The sequence below is a fragment of the Muntiacus reevesi genome, chromosome 4 (genome assembly GCF_963930625.1).
Source record: "Muntiacus reevesi chromosome 4, mMunRee1.1, whole genome shotgun sequence".
Taxonomy (NCBI): Eukaryota; Metazoa; Chordata; class Mammalia; order Artiodactyla; family Cervidae; genus Muntiacus; species Muntiacus reevesi.
Genome location: NC_089252.1, coordinates 146,445,516 through 146,465,127, shown reverse-complemented (window position 1 = coordinate 146,465,127; position 19,612 = coordinate 146,445,516). Strand labels below are relative to the sequence as shown.

Genomic DNA, 19,612 nt, shown 5'->3' with positions numbered 1-19,612 from the left:
AGAAATGTAGAGGCAAGACAAAGGTTCTGGAGCGCCCCCATCCCCACACACCTGTTTTCCACTCCCTACCCCCTCCCTCCACCTCCCGATCACACATGAAGAGCGTCTAAATCTTATTTCCAGGACTGCCCACCCTCCAATTCCCTGACAGCTCCAGTCAGCCGCCGCTTCAGGCTGAGATGCGCTTAGTGACAGATTGATCCATTCCCCGGAGAGTCAAGTAGAGGCTAAGAAAGACGCGGATGCCCAGAAGCTGTTTAGACCCCCTCCACCAAACCTCCTTTCAGACATCCCCTGCCCCACAGCTTCCGCCAACCACCGGTCTTCACCACCTCTGCCTGCTGGCCCAGCCCCCTTTCCCATTACATTTTTCCTAAGGGAAAAGCTTCTTCTAAAACAAGCAACCCCCGCTCAGCCCCCGCCTGAGCTCTCCCCAGGTCCCTCCGGGGGAGGAGAGGCTGCCAGGCTCTCTGAGCACCCCCTTGCTGCAGAGAAAGACGCCTCGCCCCTGCGGCTGAGTCAGCCCGAGCGGGACCAGGCGCTTGCCCGTCGTTCTCCGAAGGGCGGGCGGGGCGGCTTGGGGTGGCCCGGGCGGCCCGCTTGGCGCGGGTAGGGAGGGAGGGCGCCGCCTCCCAGGCCCCCACGAGGTCCCGAGGGGAGGGGGAATCCCTCGGCGGGAGGCCTGTCCCTTTAAGGAGGCGGCCCTGCCTGGGTGTGCCCCGTCTCCATGGTTACCCCGGTGCTGGCGGCGGGCGCAGGAGGGAAGGAGGGAGGCTGCCGCTTCTCCCCGACAGACGGAGGGAGCTGCGGGGATCCGGTGCGGAGCGGAGCCCGAGCGGGAGCCGAACCGCAGCCGAAACGGGAGCCGCTGCTGCAGCCGCCGCAAGCGGAAGATTCCGAGAGCACAGCGCGAGCGGAGCCGCGAGTCCAGGATTCGTGGGCTGCCAGGGCGCGAGGAGCCGCACGCCATGCTCCGGGCCCCGACGGCGGGGACGCCCCCTTACGCGCGGGCGGCTGGCAGGACCTGCGAGCCCCGGGTGGGCATCGCCCCCCGACGGCTGCGCTAGGGGGCGCGGGGCCCGGCGGAGGGCGGCCGACTTGGGCGCCCTCCCCCGGCGCTGAGCCCCCGCGCCCCGGAGGGATGGGGCGGGCGGCCTTGGCCGCCTAAGATGCCGGCCATGCGGGGACTCCTGGCGCCGCAGAACACCTTCCTGGACACCATCGCCACGCGCTTCGACGGCACGCGTGAGTCCCGACCCTCGTCCCACTGGCTTCCGGACCAGCTGTCCCTAGCCAGGGTTCCCTCTAGTCTGGTACCCTGACATCTCAGACTGGAGCCCTCCTGCTTTCGCCTTCCCTTCCCCGAGCCCCACTTTAAGCTGGGACCACCGTCTCCTTTCAGATGCCGTTTCGGAAAAATTCAAAGTCAACGCTGCCCCAGGCCAGGCGAAATGACTAGAACTCTCAGTCTGGGAGCTGCATGCTGTCTGTGCCTGGGGGAGCGAACCCGGAGCTACTTAATCTAATTTATCCCATCCCTGCGTCTGGCGCTGTCCCATCGACTACCCTCGATCTGGCAGGTTGGGGAGTGAGGGAAGGAAGCGTCAAGAGTCAGCCCAGAGGCTTAAAAACCTGGTTTAGACAAGAGGTTTGCAAACCAAGATAGAGTGAAGCGGGCCCTGGAAAGCGCTGTTGGTTCAAGCTCACCTCACCGCCTAAACCCACTGAGCCCGTCTATCCCCAGATAGGCAGGTTTGGGGACTCCCACCAAGACTGGGGAAGTTTGGAGAAGGCACCCAGAGTTCTGAATTATGGTTTTCTATGACTCTGAGCTCTGGAAAGTCGTGAAAGTTCCCTTCCTTCTCCCCCTCCCTCAAACTGCCCCCCTCCCCCCAGAGGGGCTTCCCAGCCCTCTACCTCAGTCTGGCTCCTCATAGCGGGTGGAAACTCCTCTCTGAGGACCCCTTCAGGCTTCTCCGTCTGCTTTGCCTGCACTTGGCTCCCGTAGCCTGCTGATTCAGCGCCCCCCACCCCGCAGTACGTTCCTGGCTCCAGGCTGCCAGAACTCAACTACCATTCTTAGACCCCCATTGTGGATCACCTTCACTAACTCCCCAGCCAGGTCAGGCAGCTGGGGCTCAGGCAGAGTGCAGAATAGACGATGGCTTGAATCCCTCTCCCAGCGAGTCTCAGTGGGAGGAGCCAAATAGCCAACCTGAGCACCTGGCAGGTGAGTGAACCTGGCAGACGCTGGGGTGGGGCTGAGGCTGTCCTAGAACTGGTCCTGCAGTTCTCCTTTAGACATCCGCAGTCCCACTCCTTACCCCAAGCTGCTCAGCTCACACTCCAGAGAGCAGAGCGCCCACACAGGGCTGCGTTCACCAACCTCAGGGCTCAGGTATGCCGATTCTCAAATACACTTATACACACGGTGCTAAGAATGGGTCCTTGCAGGGCCCTGACACACAGGTGACACTCTAATTCCAGTTCATAAACAGCTCCTGTCCTAACCCTTGCCCAGCCCCGCAGCCCAAACACTCACAGGCAGGATTCCCAAGTTTTGTCACACCCCCCCTTTGATAGCAGGCAGTGTTCAAGGAGGGGCAGTAGGCCTTGTGTCCCTTCGCCACACACCCCTCTGAGAGGTGCTCTCTTGCAGACAGTAACTTCGTGCTGGGCAACGCCCAGGTGGCGGGGCTCTTCCCCGTGGTCTACTGCTCTGATGGCTTCTGTGACCTCACGGGTTTCTCCCGGGCTGAGGTCATGCAGCGGGGCTGCGCCTGCTCCTTCCTCTATGGGCCAGACACAAGCGAGCTCGTCCGCCAACAGATCCGCAAGGCCCTGGATGAGCACAAGGAGTTCAAGGCTGAGCTGATCCTGTACCGGAAGAGCGGTGAGGGGCCGTCTGGCCAGCCTGCCTTACTTTCTTGGTCTCACCCAGCCTTACCCACCCCATCCACAGCCCCTCCTTTCCACTCCTGTCCTCATCTCCCCATCTCATCCCACCTTCCCACATTCCCATCTCCTTTTCCTCCACCTTTCTTCGGTCCTCACCGCAATCTCAGCCGGTCCTCTATTTCCCATCTTGGCTTTCCCACCCCAGCAGAAGAATTTGCCCGTCTTACTTAGCAGGACAGATCTCTGAACACACATGTCTGAATGTCAGCTCTGCTCTCCCTTGCCCTCCCTCGCCCTGTTCGGTCGAGCCTAAGTGTCCTAAGTGGAGCTGGCTTGTGCCTTAACTAAGGGGTGTCAATGGCCCCTCTGTCGTCTTGGGCAGCACAGAGAATGGGAGCTAAACTGTGTCTTCATGCCCAGGGCTCCCGTTCTGGTGTCTTCTGGATGTGATACCCATAAAGAATGAGAAAGGGGAGGTGGCCCTCTTCCTGGTCTCTCACAAGGACATCAGTGAAACCAAGAACCGAGGGGGGCCTGACAACTGGAAGGAGTCAGGTGGGTGCCCAGGGGCCACTGATTTGACTGCTTTGCCTGGGGTGTTGGGTACCTCAGCCTGGGTGGGGCCATGGCACCCAGTGTGGGCTTGTGGGCCCCCCACCCTACCTGCACCCACTGACTCCCACTCTGCTGGCTGAGAAGCCTGTGGCTCTCTCATCTCTGCAGGCCCAGGTGGGAAAGCTTGCTAAGACACAGTTGGAGTATTGTTTTTTTTTAAAGATTTTTTTGGTTCGGGCCATCTTTAAAGTCTTCATTGAGTTTGTTAAACATTGCTTCTGTTTGATGTTTCGGTTTTTTGGCCATCAAGCACATGGGATCTTAGCTCCCTGACTAGGAATCGAACCCACACCCTTTGCATTAGCAGGCAAAGTCTTAACCATTGGACCACCAGGAAAGTCCCCAAAGTGGGAGTTTTGAAGTCAACTTTACTAAGAAACTGAAAAAAACACATTCCACTAGTGTCCATGAAGTACCATTTTCCCACTGATCAGTGAGGCCCACCTGGTTCCTTTTCTTCATACAAAACTGTCTGGGGAGCCCTCGCCAAAACCCTCTTTTAAGTCCTTGTGTTCTTTCCCCGCTTGCATCCTCTCAGGGCCTGGGAGTGGCCTTTGGACAGCTCACAGAGCTGTTATCAGAAGCTGCCCCAAGGCCTCTTCATCATTTGCTAATGCTGGGATACTCTTCGATCCCCCAGCCATGGTCTGCAGCAACTCTGCCCCATGGCCTCCTGCTAGCTCGGCACTCACCCACTCTGGGAACCACCTCCCCACTCCTCTCTCAGGCTTTTCCTAGTGGAGATCCTCTCCTGCCTTGCCCTGGTCCAAACCTCCTCCTAGAAGGCACTGGGAGGAGGGTCCATATGTACCCTCAGCACTGCCCGTTGCTGGGGTTGTTGACTCTAGGAAGTGAGAAACACTGGAGCCCCAGCTCTGAATAGTCTAACTAGTCAATGAGCCAGTCCATGGGCCAGCACCAGCCTACCCCCACACCCAAGGGCTAAGTGTGTGAGTGCCCTCCCCGTCCTTCTCTCCAGCCCTTCTTCTTTTGCAGGTGGTGGCCGACGCCGATATGGCCGGGCTGGATCCAAAGGTTTCAATGCCAACCGGCGACGGAGCCGGGCTGTGCTCTACCACCTGTCTGGGCACCTGCAGAAGCAGCCCAAGGGCAAGCACAAGCTCAATAAGGTGGATTGCACACTAGGGTGTGTGTGTGGGGGGGTGTGTGCTGGGGGGACAGGCTGAGGAGATGGAGAAGGGGAACGGAGCCTACCACAGAGAGACTGCTCAGGGGGCCACTCAGGCTCCACTAGCATTTCGGGAGTTGTGGCAAGAATGTCACCTGCCTGAGCTGTCAAAGATAAAAGGAGGAGTTTGGACCCTGGAGTCAGATGGCCCTTGGCTCAGTCTTGGCTCCTCTGCTAAGCAGCTGTGTGACCTCAGCTGAGTCACTGGAGCTCCCCAGTGCTCAGTCTTCTGATCTATAATCAGGGGGCTCTAAAACCTGTTTCAGAGGTGGTTTTGAGAATGCAGGGAGAGAAAGGAGGCCAGACCCTATCCAAACTCAGCCTGTGCCAATTTCCTGTCCTCCCTGCCTGGACCTGCCCTGCCTCTCATTTAGGGGGTGTTTGGGGAGAAGCCAAATCTGCCTGAGTACAAGGTAGCCGCCATCCGGAAGTCGCCCTTCATCCTGCTGCACTGCGGGGCGCTGAGGGCCACTTGGGATGGCTTCATCCTGCTGGCCACCCTCTACGTGGCTGTCACCGTGCCCTACAGCGTGTGCGTGAGCACAGCCCGGGAGCCCAGCGCCGCCCGCGGTCCCCCCAGTGTCTGCGACCTGGCCGTGGAGGTCCTCTTCATTCTCGGTATGTGCAGTCTGTGCCTCCCACCCCTGGTGACCCCCGGGCTTTGATAGGAATAGTCCGCATGGCTTCCACTGCCTCCCGGTGGCCCCCTGGACCTCCCATTGTTTATGACCCGTGGCCTTTGAAATAGGACCTAGGTTCCATATGTCTCCACAGCTAATGGCTCACTGGACCGCCACCTAGTCATAGCCTCTCCAAGCCTGTTTCTCCCACCATCAAACAGGCATGAGAGTACCTACCCTTTGCAGTTACTGTGAAAACTAAGATAATGCATATGAAGGGCCCAGGCCAGTGTCACATACTGAGCCAAGGGCCCAGAAAAATGTGGCTCCTCCCCAACCCACGCTGAGTCCCGCCCTGACTTCCCACAGACATTGTGCTGAATTTCCGCACCACGTTCGTGTCCAAGTCGGGCCAGGTGGTGTTTGCCCCCAAGTCCATCTGCCTGCACTATGTCACCACGTGGTTCCTGCTGGATGTCATCGCAGCGCTGCCCTTCGACCTGCTGCATGCTTTCAAGGTCAATGTGGTCAGTGAGGTTGGGCTGGGTGGGCTCGAGGGCGGGATGGGCCAGGCCGGCCCTGGGGTGACCGCCCCGCCTCCCCCCACCTCAGTACTTCGGGGCACACCTGCTGAAGACAGTGCGACTCCTGCGGCTGCTCCGCCTGCTCCCTCGGCTGGACCGCTACTCGCAGTACAGCGCCGTGGTGCTGACCCTGCTCATGGCCGTGTTCGCCCTGCTTGCCCACTGGGTGGCCTGCGTCTGGTTCTATATCGGTCAGCGGGAAATTGAGAGCAGTGCCTCGGAGCTGCCTGAGATCGGTACTGGAGGCTGCTTGCATGTGTGTGTGTGTGTGTGTGTGTAAACATGTGCTCAAGGAATCTGTTCACTCAAGGGTGTGTGTGTCAGGGAAATGTGAGTTCAAGTGTGTGTCATGGGACATCTGTGAGCTGATACAAGGTGTCAGATGTGTGCAAGCCTGCGTGTGTACATGCTCACAGCTGTGTGTCAGGGGCGTGTGTGCAAGTAGGTGTGTGTTTGTGAGGAAGAGACGGGGGCTGGTGTGTGTGTGTGCAGAGGGGAGTGTCACAGAGCTGCCCCCTCAAGGCAGGCCAGCTCTCCAGCACCCCTTTATTGTGGAAAAAGCCTGGTAGGCTGCCTGGGAGAGGCTGTTCACCCATCGTGGCCTCCTCGTGGTCAAGCCTGTGGCACTTGCTTCTATTCCCTGCCCACCTGGGAAGCCCACCTCTCTTAGGAGACCTCTCTCCCATGGTCTCCCATGGTATGGTCAGGGGCTCCTCCCATGCCTGGCACTTTCCCACCAATCTCTTGGAAACTCATTCCCCACCACCTTGGCTCCTAGGGCCCCTTCCCCGCTCTTTTCACCCCAGCAGCACATTTTCTCATCCGTGTCAGCCTCCCCGGCCTGAAATGCAGCCTTTCCCTGCGCCCCACCAGTGTCTTCACTCTCCTTCATTTCACCTCCACGCTCACAGCTCCTCCCTCTGCTTACCTCCCACTCACAACTTAGCTCCTGCCAGGAGGGCTTCCACCCCCACTGCTCAACCCAAAATGTCACCCTGCAGGTCACAGCGACCTTCTGGGACCAAACCCTTATTCCCTTGAAGTCCCCAGAGCACCTGACCCTGCCAGCCACCTTTCTGCCCCAGGATGAGGACTCCTCCTGCCCCAGGCTTTCTTCAGACCCCTCTTCCCCCTACCCTGCTATCCCTGGGCAACTCCACTGGCACCACTGCATGAACATCTCAGCTTCCATCCTCTCTCTCTATCTTCAAACCATTCTGTTCCAAAATTGAACACACCTTCTTCCACCCACGCCCTCCAGCAACTTCCTGGTAACTGGCCTTTAGCCCCCGTTTCCAGTCAGTGGGCGAGAGGCCAGCTGCTTGGATGCCCCCCCATGACTACCTGCTCCTTGGTGGGGTCAGTCACCCGGAGTCCAGGTTGGCCTTAGACACGTGCTCTGATCAGTTCCCGGGGATGAGGACACTTCTGCAAATCCTCCCCCATTCACCAAGCCCACAGAGACTGGTGTGTAGCCCAGAGGCCCACTTGGATATTCCCCAAAGCTCTAGTTGCTGAGCACAGGAACTAGAATGTTCCAGACAGTGTCAGCTCCTTGGCACCTGCCCTTCCCAGAGAGAGACTGTGGTGGAGGCAGCTCTGGGGTCAGAGGATTGGTAGATGGATAATGGTGACGCAAGCCCTGACCCCAAAGTCGTGTATGTGTGCATTAGCTCTCAGTTGTGTCTGACTTTGTGACCCCATGGACTTTAGCCTGCCAGGCTCCTCTGTCCGTGAAATTCTCCAGTCAAGAATACTGGAGTGGGTTGCCATTTCCTACTCCAAGGGATCTTCCCCACCCAAGGATCAAGCCCAAGTCTCTTGAGATTCCTGCAAATCCCTGAGGTCAGTTGCCTTCCCCAGCAGGATCCAGACACCTGAGTCTTGCGTCCATGTGACTTCTCCATTCTGACCACCTCACAGGGGTTGCTGAGCTGACGTGAAGAGCACTGTTGGTTCCCAGAGGAGCTCTGAGCCCCTCCATGGAGAGCGTGGGGTTTGTAGGGGGCTGTCTGACTGTTGCAGATCATACCCTAAGCTCCAGAGGGTTTTTCTGTTTGGGACTGGTACTAGTTCACATTAGGAACTTCCCTGTAGCTCAAACGGTAATGAATTTGCCTGCAGTTCAGGGGACTCGGGTTCGATCCCTGGGTCAGGAATCCTCTGGAGAAGGGAATGGCAACCCACTCCAGTATTCTTGCCTGGAGAATCCCATGGACAGAGAAGCCTAGCAGGCTACAGTCTGTGGGGTCGCAAAGAGTCGGACATGACTGAGCAACTAACACACACACTAGTTCACTTTAGGCGAGTTTCCAAGTCCTTCACATTTTCATCTGCCCATTCCTTCTCCAGGGAAACTACCCTTAACTGGGTGGGAGCTACACCCAGACCTGCTGAAATCCACCCTGGTAGGGATGTCCGTTGAAGAGAGAGTGGCGCCCCCTGCTGGTCCGGCTCTGTCTGGTGGGAGGTACCTTCCCTCCACCTCCTTGCCTTGGGTCTGGGCAGCTGCACTGCCCCGGGTGTGGACACAGAGTTCCGACCCCCAACGTCCCATTAGCCCAGTGGAAATGGGCTGGATTTTTCAAGAGATGGTGCTAAATACTGAGGGAGGTGGTTTGGGGACATTTCTCAGTATGAATACCATCAGCCAGAATAGCCTCTGCAGTTGAGCCTCCACATGCAGAGGCAGTATCCCACCACCAGCATCAGAGGCTGCGGATGTCCCAGGACCAAGACTTAGTGAGGAGGGGCTCCTCCCTTCATCCTGCCCCTTCTCCTGCCTCCGGCCCCCTCCCCTCCCCACCTAATAACGACTGAAGAGCTCTGGGCGCGTCCCTGTTCTCACATCTCAAATGACAGGAGGGCGAGTCCCCACCCCAGCTCAGGGTTTCACATATCCCCCCAACTCCCCAGCATGGACCCCGCATTCTAGCTAAACTAAGCAACTTGTCTGTATTTGTCGCCAGTTCTAGGTTAGTCCAGGCCTTTCCCTAGATCAGGAATGACCCCCTCTCAATTTCTTTATCTCAAAACCACCCATCCTCTGAGGCCAAGCACCAGGGCCTCCTCTTTCAGGAAGTTGTCTTAACTCTGGCCCATAGCACATGGGTTTGAGCCCCACCCCAGGGCCCGCAGGTGCTGTGTACATTTTTCCCCTGCAGGAAGCTCCTGGGGGTCCCCCGGCTCCTGGCACACGTGAGGTTACTGAATGGAGGGCTGGGGATGAGAGGAGGGGTGTGAGGACCACAGGGGGCTGTGTGTGTGGTGTTAGGGTGAGTGTGGACTAGAGGACTGGGGAGGGGCATGTGGAAAGGTGGGTCCAACTGCAGCCTGTGATCCTGAGCCCACCCTCTGAACCTCTGTGCTAGAGCTGCCCTCTCTCTCTGGCTCTCCGTGGCCCCCACCTCTGCCAGGACTCTTGGGACCTCTGTGGACCCTGGGGACCTTCATCTAACACCTTAGAATTCCCACATTCCTCCAGCTGGACTGAGTGACTTTGGGCAGCTGTGGGCTCCTGAGAGACCCCAGTACACAGTCACACTCCCTCTAAGGTCTGACCAGAGAATGTGGGGTTGATGGAGAGACTGGGGCGATCTTCATTCCCCTCCCAGTGTCCCTGGCTGGCTTGTGTCTGTGCGTGTGCAGAGCCTCTGTGTTCACTTACCTGGGTGCTCATGTCCATGCAGGTGTGTCCCTCTCCTACCTGAGTGTCCGTGTGCGAGCACCTATGTGTCCTTATCGCTCTCCCAAGTGTGCACAGGCATGGCTGTGCTCCTGGGACTGTGCTCACACTTGTGTGTCCTTGTCCTCTTGACTGCGTGGAGCACAACTATAGCCTTAATGGGATGTAGGCACACATCGTTTCGCCGTGCCCGAGAACATGTGCATGAGGTTGGGTGGTGTGTGCGGCTGTGGGGCAGGATGGGACTGAATGGAGGACAGCTTTCCGGAGCTCAGAGAAAAAGTGAGAGGGACCGGGTAGAGGAGGGGGCCCTGGGAGTGACCCCGTGGCTGGTACAGTGAGCCCGCCAGCCCCTGTGCCCCCTCCAGCTGGACTCACTGCCTGGATTTAGTGCCACCATGGGGAGGAGGGTGCAGAACTCCTCACTGCAGCCTCGGCACCCAGAGACACGGTCCGGGGAGATGACAGTCTCGTCCTCATGGGCTTGTCTTGGTGAGGGTCAGGGGAGGATGGGGTGTGCAGGGCTGGCGGAGGAGGGACACACCTGGCAAGAAGTCATGAGGGTGGATCTGCAGCCACGTGCCCCCTCACCCTGGGGGAAGCAGCGGGCACGCCTGTGCTCCTAGTGCAGCAGTGTCATCCTGCCCTCTCCCCAGGCTGGCTGCAGGAGCTGGCCCGCCGGCTGGAGACCCCCTACTACCTGGTGGGCCGGAGCCCCGCCGCAGGGAACAGCTCGGGCCAGAGTGATAACTGTAGCAGCAGCTTCGGCGAGGCCAATAGGACCGGGCCTGAGCTCCTGGGCGGCCCCTCACTGCGCAGCGCATACATCACCTCCCTCTACTTCGCGCTCAGCAGCCTCACCAGCGTGGGCTTCGGCAACGTGTCCGCCAACACAGACACGGAGAAGATCTTCTCCATCTGCACCATGCTCATCGGCGGTGAGGCCTGCCCCGCTTCCGGTCCAGGGCCCCCTCCCAGACTCATGACCTCGGCCGGGCCCCGGCCTCCCCATCCCCCTCAGGGTCCCCAGGTTCTTCTCCGAGGTGCGTCTGCCTTAGAGGAACAAGGAACCCGAGGCCAGGGCCGGGAGAGGCCACACGGCAGCCGGGGGCCTCGCCTAGCGTGGGGGCGGAGTGGGAGCTGGGGGGACAGATGTGTCCAGCACGTGGCAGGCCGGGCTGGGCCGGTCCTGGAGGTGACCCCTCTGCCCCCCTCACCAGCCCTGATGCACGCAGTGGTGTTTGGGAACGTGACGGCCATCATCCAGCGCATGTACGCCCGCCGCTTTCTGTACCACAGCCGCACCCGCGACCTGCGCGACTACATCCGCATCCACCGCATCCCCAAGCCCCTCAAGCAGCGCATGCTCGAGTACTTCCAGGCGACCTGGGCGGTGAACAACGGTATCGACACCACAGAGGTGCGCAGGCCTCCAGGGCCGGCCCTTCCAGCCTCTGCTCCTTCCAGGAGCGTGCGCTCCGCGCAAGATTCCGAGGAGCGGGCTGGAGGGCAAAGGAGGCAGCATTCTGACCTCCGTGCCTCCGCTATCTCCTGGGGAGACAGCGGGGAGGAGCAGAAGGCCGCCAACCGGCTCGGAGGCCCCTCTCCACCATCGTTAGATCTACAGCCCCTGCTCACTGACGTCCAAGCCCAAGGCCTGGTGGAGAAAAGCAGGGCTGCTGGAGGGGAGGGAGGCCGGTCCCTCCCACGCCTTCCCTTGCTCCCCAGGCTCTCCAGGTGGAAAGGGCTGGCGGGAGGCTGCCCCCATTCTCCACTCTGACCTTCCCCACCTGGTGCCACCCGCAGCTGCTGCAGAGCCTCCCAGACGAGCTCCGCGCTGACATTGCCATGCATCTGCACAAGGAGGTCCTGCAGCTGCCCCTGTTCGAGGCGGCCAGCCGGGGCTGCCTGCGGGCGCTGTCCCTGGCCCTGCGGCCCGCCTTCTGCACACCGGGCGAGTACCTCATTCACCAGGGTGACGCCCTCCAGGCCCTCTACTTCGTCTGCTCCGGCTCCATGGAGGTGCTCAAGGGTGGCACCGTGCTGGCCATCCTAGGTTTGTGAGGGCAGAATGGAGGATGCCAGGGCTGGGGAGCGGGGCGGGTGGAACCAGGGCCCCTCCTGCAGAGAGAAGATGTGGGCAAGGCCACCAGGGAGAAGCAGCCAGGATGGGATAGGTAGCAGCCACAGAGCCCTGGGCAAAGCTCAGAGCGGACCCAGTGACCACCAGGGGGCAACACAAGGGAACTCATCTCATGGATTTTGGGAGGCCAGACTGAGAGCAAAGGGCCAGCCATTGGTCTGTGAGAGGCTGGAGGGAGCACTTCCTGTCAAGGGGGAAAATCAAATGCTAAAGATTCAAGAGCTGGAAAGTGTTCAGGCAGGAAAAAGGGAGGCATGAACGCTATTTTTTTTTCTTTTAACTTATTGAAGTGTAGTTGATTTACAATGTGTTAATTTCTGCTTTATGGTAAAGTGATTCAGTTATACATATATATATACAATCTTTTTAATATTCTTTTCCATTATGGTTTATCATAGAATATTGAATATACTCCCTTCGCTACACAGCAGGACCTTGTTGTTTATCTATTCTATATATAATAGATTGCATCTGCTGATCCCAACCTCCCACTCCATCCCTCCCCTAGCTTCCCTCCTCCTTGGCAACCATAAGTCTGTTCTCTATGTCTGTGAGTCTGTTTCTGTTTTGTAGATAAGTTCATTTGTGTCATAGTTTAGATTCCACATATAAGTGATATCATATGGTATTTCTCTCTCTTTCTGACTTACTTCACTTAGTATGATAATCTCTTGTTCCACCCATGTTGTTGCAAATGGCATTATTTCATTCTTTTTTATGGCTGAGCAGTATTCCTATATACATATATACATACATACATGCTACCTCTTCTTTATCCATTTGTTGGTCAATGTACATCAAAGTTGTTTCTATGTCTTGACTATTGTAAACAGCAATGCTGTGAACATAGGAGTGTTTGTAGTTTTTTGAATTAGAGTTTTGTCTGGATATTTGCCCAGGAGTGGGATTGTTGGACCACATGGCAACTCTCTTTTTAGTTTTTTGAGGAATCTCCATGCTGTTTTCCATAGTGGCGGCATCAACTGAAATTCCCACCAACAGTGTAGGAGGGTTCCCTTTTCTCCACACCCTCTCCAGCATTTGTTATTTGTAGACTTTTCAATAATGGCCATTCCAACCAGTGTGACGTGGTACTTCATTGTAGTTTTGGTTTGCATTTCTCTAATAAGTAGTGATGTTGAGCATCTTTTCATATGCCTATTGCCTGTTTGTATGTCTTTGGAGAAATGTCTATTTGTTCTAGTGCCCATTTTTTGATTGGGTTGTTTTTTACTGTAATTGTGGTTGTTGTTGAGTTGTATGAGTTGTTTGTATATTTTGGAAATTAAGCTCATAGGTCATATCATATGCAAATATTTTCTCCAAATATATTCCATAGGTTGTCTGTTCATTTTGTTTATGGTTTTCTTTTCTGTGCAAAAGCTTGTATTTGATTAGCTCCATCTGTTTATTTTTGCTTTTATTTCTTTTGCCCTAGGAGATTGACCTAAAAGATTACTAGTACAATTTATGTCAGAGAATGTTTTGCCCATGTCCTCTTGTAGGGCTTTTATGGTGCCATGTCTTATGTTTTTGAGCCACTTGAGTTTATTTTTGTGTATGGTGAGAGGGAGTGTTCTAAGTTCATTGATTTGCATGCAGCTGTCCAACTTTCCCACACCACTTGCTGAAGAACCTGTTTTTTCTCCATTGTGTATTCTTGCCTCCTTTGCGAAGATTAATCGACTGTATGTGTCGGTGTATGCCATTTTTGTTCGAAAACAGGAGATGCTACTTTCCTAGAGCAGGCCCGGGATTGAGATGGGTGACACCAGAGCTCAGGCTCCAAATACATTTCCCTTCTTGGCAAAAGAAAAGACTGATCCTTAGATCAGTCCCTTAGATAAGGAGGGAGAGACTGCAGTTGTGGAATGGGCGTGGTAACAGTGCTGGCCCCAGGGGTCCTACAGTGGAGTCAGCCCTGCATCCAGGCCCTTACATACTTCAACTCACACAAACCTCACAAAACCCAGCCGGGAGGAACTATTGCATGGAAGGAGACTGAGACTCTGAGAAGTTAATGAATCGGCAAGCCACTAGGGCTAGAACCTGGTTTGCTGACTCTCATCCTCAGGCTTCAGACATTGTGCTTTTAAGGGCTCGGCTCTGGGGAGAGTCATCCCGCAAAAAGGGCTCAATTTCAGGGTGGTGGGTGAACGGGTTGCAGGCTCCGGGGCCGTGGGGACGCTGTGGTCTCTGTGGGGAACAGAGGGCCTCACATACGGATGGAAGGTGCCCGGACCACAGCCGGTCTTCAGGCGGCAGTGCTTCTACACTCCCTGTGGGGACCGATGATGCTGCCTGGAGAGCCTGGAGGTTGTCACTCACCTGGAGAATCATGCCCCGAAGCAACCGTGTGTCCATCATCTCCTCTCTGAGGATGGTCTTCCAACAGGAACAGAAGAAAGAAATACCATGCGAACTGAGAGAGGCATTGTTCACAAGTTTGGCTTCTGGCCCTATGTGCAGGTAATGCCAGGACCCTGAGCAAATGGAATTATGGCCACTCATGGCTGGCTGGCAATCCTGGAGAAATTATGAGGAACTGGAGATAAATCAGAAAGGCAAAAAAGCAGATTTTGACAGTTGAACCTGGTCACTCCAAAGCAACATTGTCCAGTGGATTATTAAGCAGATGGTTTTCAGCTTGGAGCTGAGGAAGCAGCGTGGCTGGGAGCTGGCGTGAGTCCTGCAAGAATATCTCTTTGATGCCAGGTGCCAGGTCTCAGAATACCCATATTTGGTATGAAGACAAATGATGAAGACAGCCTCAAGGATAGCCACTGCCCATGTCCCAGCCTTTGCTTCCAGAATTCCCCAGCACTGGGACTTTCGCCACCTTTGATCCATCCTGTCCCTGCCCATATGTTCCAGATGAATGGTTTCCTCTGTTGACTTGGCTGCACTGAACACCCTGATGGATGCGTGGCTCCCCAGCCTTCATGATAGCCTGGTTTTCTGCTTTGCCTTCACCCCATCTTCCACTTGCCTCCTTAGTTGAACATGCAGGTGCTTCCTGCCTGCTCCTGGCAGCTAAGGCTCACGCATCTCTAGCAGTATCAATTCTGGCCCCTACCTCTGTGTATAAACTAACAGCTAAGCCTGCAAAGTTAATTATGGGGGAGGATGGAGGCAAGACAAAGAGAGGTGAGCTAAGTGATGGTGTGGAGAGGACCTCACACGCCTTGATGAGCTGAGCTGGAAGCTCTGGCTGAGGTCAGCTGGAAGCTGGTCCCCGAGACCAGTGGCACGGAACTCCATCCTTGGTCCTGTCCTGTCTCTTGTTTTTCTCTCCCCTCTTGGATGAAGACAAGAAATACATCCTTATCCTATTTCCAGATGACACACATGAGGAGAGAGAGCTCATTCATCAGATGATCAGACTGAGATCCAAACAGCTCTCAGAAGGAACCAGAAGGATGGCCGGGAGCCAAGAAAATGAGATTTAACGATGATGCGTTCTACACTTAAGTTTGAGCAAAAGTCCGTGAACATTTAGAGGAGGCCTTTAAGCTCAGTGAGTTCTACTGGCAGCGGGAGGCAGCCCACAGCGGGGGTGGCGGCGAGCCATCTTTTTCCTTAAGGATGAGGAAAAGCTGTCTAATCTTGTGAAATGTCTGGCTGTGGGCTGAGCTTCCTTGTGAGGGCCATGAGTGCTCTGCCCAAGCCCCAGTGGCCAGCCATCCCTGTTGGGAATCAGATATAGGGGATTCTTGTCGAGAGGGAAGGGAAGGAAATGAACTTTGACTGACCATCTATGTGACCAATACTTTATCTACACTAACTTATTTAATCCTCGTGTCCCTGATTGGAGTCATCCTATTTCATTGATTCTAAGTCACATGTCCCCCACCCCACCCCTGCAATTTAACATCTCTGAGATTGGGGTGCGGACTCTAATTGATGCCACTTTACAATTGCTGTCAGCCAGGTGGCAGTCTCACTTGGGTGGTGGGGAGCCCCTCCGTTGACACCTTTTGGCAAGATGGAGAAAGCACCACAGACTCGGTTCAGGACAGGATCTGCCATATAGCAGAGGCACCAAGGCTCAGGTGCAATAACGTGACCTTCCCTCCCCCCAACACACACACAGCACTAACTTGCTCGTTCCAAATACTGGTTCCTAGACAAGCTCCTCCTGAATCACCCACGAGGCTTAAAAACAACTGTGCGGTCTCCAGTAGATATTACAATTCTGTACATAGTGATGGGGCTCCTTCCCTGGGGAGTCTGATAGGTTTAACTTTCCCAGAGGATTCTGATCCACACGCAACCTGGGAACCATTAGACTTAAAATTCGGATGTTTCAGCACAGTGCTTGGATTTCAAAGCTGATTGAGCACCTGGGGCACAGAGCTGTTCTGAGAAGCCAGTGAGGTGGGCGGCGGGGGTCGGCCAGCGTCTGGGTCCCACTGCTCTTGTCCTGGGTTGAGAGACCCCTTCTGGTGGCTGAGGGACAGGGCTTGCTGACCTCTGCTGCCTCTCCTCAGGGAAGGGAGACCTGATTGGCTGTGAGCTGCCCCGGCGTGAGCAGGTGGTCAAGGCCAACGCCGACGTGAAGGGGCTGACGTACTGCGTCCTACAGTGTCTGCAGCTGGCCGGGCTGCATGAGAGCCTGGCGCTGTACCCCGAGTTTGCCCCCCGCTTCAGCCGGGGCCTCCGAGGGGAGCTCAGCTACAACCTGGGTGCTGGTGGAGGCCCTGCCGAGGTGAGGGCACTGGGTCTGTGCGTGGGAGGGCTGGAGGCCTGGGGAGTTGGACAGAGAGGGGGTCTGCGGGGGTTGCTGTGTGAGCGCATGGCCTGGTGTGAGCACCGCATGCATGATGGCTGCACACTCTCCCACCCCTTCACTCCCTCACACTGGCCCTCAGAGCCCAGCCCCACCCTGCTCGGTCGCCTCTCCCTGGTCCAGGAGAGTCTGACCAAGTCCACTGGTACCGCACAAGCAGGCTGTGAGGCTGCAGGGGAGGGGCGGTGCCCTTGGGTCAGGCCACCTCTGCAGAGAGCCCTGCCGTGACCCGGGACCACTCTGAGGGGCTTTTGAATTTCCCTGCCTTATGTTACAAATTCCAAACCAGTTTTCAGTACCGGGTCCTCCTGGATGGTTCAGTGAGCCTCAGAGACCAAGCAGAGGGACAGTGTGTCCGTGCTTGGCTAGAATTTTGAGGGACAGTGAATGCCTCCAGGGCTGGTGGCTTTGTGATGGCAGCAGGAAAACACCCCTTCCCCCTGCTGAGTCTCCTCCTCAGGAGGTAGGAGACACCCACACCCTGTTTTAACAAAAACAGCTCCTGGCTTCTAGGACCCTGAGACCTGGTGAGGGGAAGTGAGTGGGACACTGGGGGTGCTATCCATGCCAACTCCCTGCCCCTGCTTTCCCCAGGCGGACACCAGCTCCCTGAGTGGCGACAACACCCTCATGTCTACCCTGGAGGAGAAGGAGACAGACGGGGAGCAGGGCCCCACAGCCTCCCCAGCCCCGGCTGATGAGCCCTCCAGCCCCCTGCTGTCCCCTGGCTGCACCTCCTCGTCCTCGGCTGCCAAGCTCCTATCGCCACGGCGAACTGCGCCCCGGCCCCGGCTGGGTGGCAGAGGGCGGCCAGGCAGGGCAGGGGCTTTGCAGGCTGAGGCCGGCCCCTCAACTCACCCTCGGAGCTTGGAGGGGCTGCGGCTGCCCCCCGTGCCATGGAATGTGCCCCCGGATCTGAGCCCCAGGTGAGCGAGCTCTGGGCCACTGAAGTCAGGCAGAGATAGTGACAGGGCTGGGTCCCCAGCCAGGCACATTGCTGCCCTGGATGCCCATCCTTCCATCCTAACCCCTCCCAGCCTCCTCCAGGAAGCCCCCCTTGACTACCCCATCGCCTCACTGCCCCCACTCCACCATTCAGGCCATGCACTGCTCAGAACTCTTACTGTTTCACATCGCTCAAGCTTGAAACTGCAAGCTCCTAGGAAAAAGGGACCACGTGTTCCACCCTTCTCTTGGGACCCCAAGCCCCTGGCCTAGCTCCAGCTCTTGTAGCTTCTGTGGACAGTGGGGCATCTTGTCCTGTAAAACAAAACACTGCATGGCTGTCTATTGACTGATTTGCTGTCCTGGCACCTGTGTCCACAGGGTCGTAGATGGCATTGAGGACGGCTGTGGCTCTGACCAGCCCAAGTTCTCCTTTCGTGTGAGGCAGTCTGGCCCAGAATGTAGCAGCAGCCCTTCTCCTGGACCAGGTACTGAGGCTCAGTCCGTGGGGAGGCTGGCAGAGCAGGCCCCTTGCCCTGGGGGCCTCTGAGAAACTGGCAGGGCACAGACTTTGGATGCCTTCTTGCCCTCACTCATCTGCATGGTTTGGGCAGGGGAGTTTGGTGGGTAAGACCAGCACCTTGGTGTTGGAAGGTAGCTGAAATGAAGCTTAGATCTCTGCTGCCAGCTTCCCATCTGTAAAAAGGCGATTGTGCATGTTAAATGAGATAATGTTGCTAAAACCCTTAGAAGTGTCTGGCCCACTGGGGGAAATACAGGGCTGGGGAAGCAGAGTTGAAAATGGCCCCTGGGCAGGCCCGGCAGCCCTGAGAGTGTCCCCTAGCCTGGAAGTCAGAACAAGAGACAGTCACGAAGGCAGCTTCCAGGGGGGGAAGCACGAGTCAGTGTGCCCGAGGCCCCCTGGCGGTCGGCACTGGATTCAGCAGCTCGGGCAAGGTTACAAATGGCTGTTCCTGGCGGCAGGCCTGGCCAGGCCAGTGTGGTCTGTGCCAACTAGGCAGAGGCCTGGACCCCACGCTGTCTTCATTTACCAGCCCTGGCTGGTAACCCCATCCTACTGTCCACAGAGAACGGCCTGCTCACTGTCCCCCTTGGGCCCAGCGAGGTGAGGAACACAGACACGCTGGACAAGCTTCGGCAGGCGGTGGGTGAGGGGAAAGGTGGGGTATGCCTGCTGTTGGCAGGTCCCGACTCCACTCTGACCATGCCCACCCTCCCCACAGGTGATGGAGCTGTCTGAGCAGGTGCTGCAGATGCGGGAGGGACTGCAGTCCCTTCGCCAGGCTGTGCAGCTGGTCCTGGCACCCCATGGGGAGGGCCCCTGCCCTCGGGCATCAGGAGAGGGGCCCTGCCCGGCTGGTGCCTCTGGGCTACTGCAGCCCCTGTGTGTGGACACTGGGACATCCTCCTACTGCCTACAGCCCTCGGCTGGCTCTGTCTTGAGTGGGACCTGGCCCCACCCTCGTCCAGGGCCCCCTCCCCTCGTGGCTCCCTGGCCCTGGGGCCCCCCTGCATCTCAGAGCTCACCATGGCCTCGAGCCACTGCGTTTTGGACCTCCACCTCTGACTCAGAGCCCCCAGGCTCAGGAGAACTCTGCCCTGAGCCCAGCACCCCTGGCTCGCCGCCTCCTGAGGAAGGGGCTAGGACTGGGCCCCCGGAGCCAGTGAACCAGGCTGAGGCTGCCAGCACCGGAGAGCCCCCACCAGCTTCGGGGGGCCACGCCTTGCCCTGGGAGCCCCATAGCCTGGAGATGGTGCTTATTGGCTGCCACGGCTCTGGCACGGTCCAGTGGACCCAGGAAGAAGGCACAGGGGTCTGACCACCAGCCCCAGAACTCAAGTGCCAGACCTGCTTTTGTCTGCTGCTCTGCCCAAGCTCAGGGTGGAGGGGACAGCCAACCCCCGCCCCCCGGGGACTCCATGCTGCCTGCGGACTCAGGGCAGGGAGCTAGACAGCAAACGAAGGCCTGGCCCCGGACTCACAGGGTGGGCGAGAACTTCAGGGGCAGGCCCCAGCCCAGGAATCTCTGGGCTCCTTCTTCTGGGGCCCTTGCTCCCTTCAAACTGCTCCTCTGACCACCCTGTCTCCCTCTGCAGGCTGGGGGACAGTGGCCCGAGGCCCA

General features: G+C 57.3%; 1 protein-coding gene across 1 annotated transcript; it reads left to right on the top strand.

Annotated features, from left to right (window-relative positions):
- Nucleotides 1-1,169: 1,169 nt before the first annotated feature.
- KCNH3 (potassium voltage-gated channel subfamily H member 3) lies at nucleotides 1,170-19,431 on the top strand. The gene is made up of 15 exons (XM_065932120.1): nucleotides 1,170-1,245; nucleotides 2,660-2,893; nucleotides 3,319-3,453; nucleotides 4,510-4,643; nucleotides 5,077-5,320; nucleotides 5,692-5,849; nucleotides 5,935-6,142; nucleotides 10,248-10,529; nucleotides 10,812-11,011; nucleotides 11,398-11,647; nucleotides 16,225-16,442; nucleotides 17,118-17,449; nucleotides 17,850-17,956; nucleotides 18,557-18,633; nucleotides 18,713-19,431. Exons 1-15 carry the CDS (start codon nucleotides 1,170-1,172, stop codon nucleotides 19,307-19,309), a joined length of 3,252 nt encoding a protein of 1,083 aa, XP_065788192.1. The 3' UTR covers nucleotides 19,310-19,431.
- The last annotated feature ends 181 nt before the right edge of the window (nucleotides 19,432-19,612 follow it).

What these genes read in the sequence shown, in the direction of transcription:
- KCNH3 (XM_065932120.1), top strand. Translation starts at nt 1,170, where the DNA reads ATGCCGGCCATGCGGGGACTCCTGGCGCCGCAGAACACCTTCCTGGAC. An exon ending in CTGCACCATGCTCATCGGCG is followed by an intron (nt 10,530 to 10,811) that starts GTGAGGCCTGCC and finishes CCCCCTCACCAG; the next exon opens with CCCTGATGCACGCAGTGGTG. An exon ending in CACCGTGCTGGCCATCCTAG is followed by an intron (nt 11,648 to 16,224) that starts GTTTGTGAGGGC and finishes GCCTCTCCTCAG; the next exon opens with GGAAGGGAGACCTGATTGGC.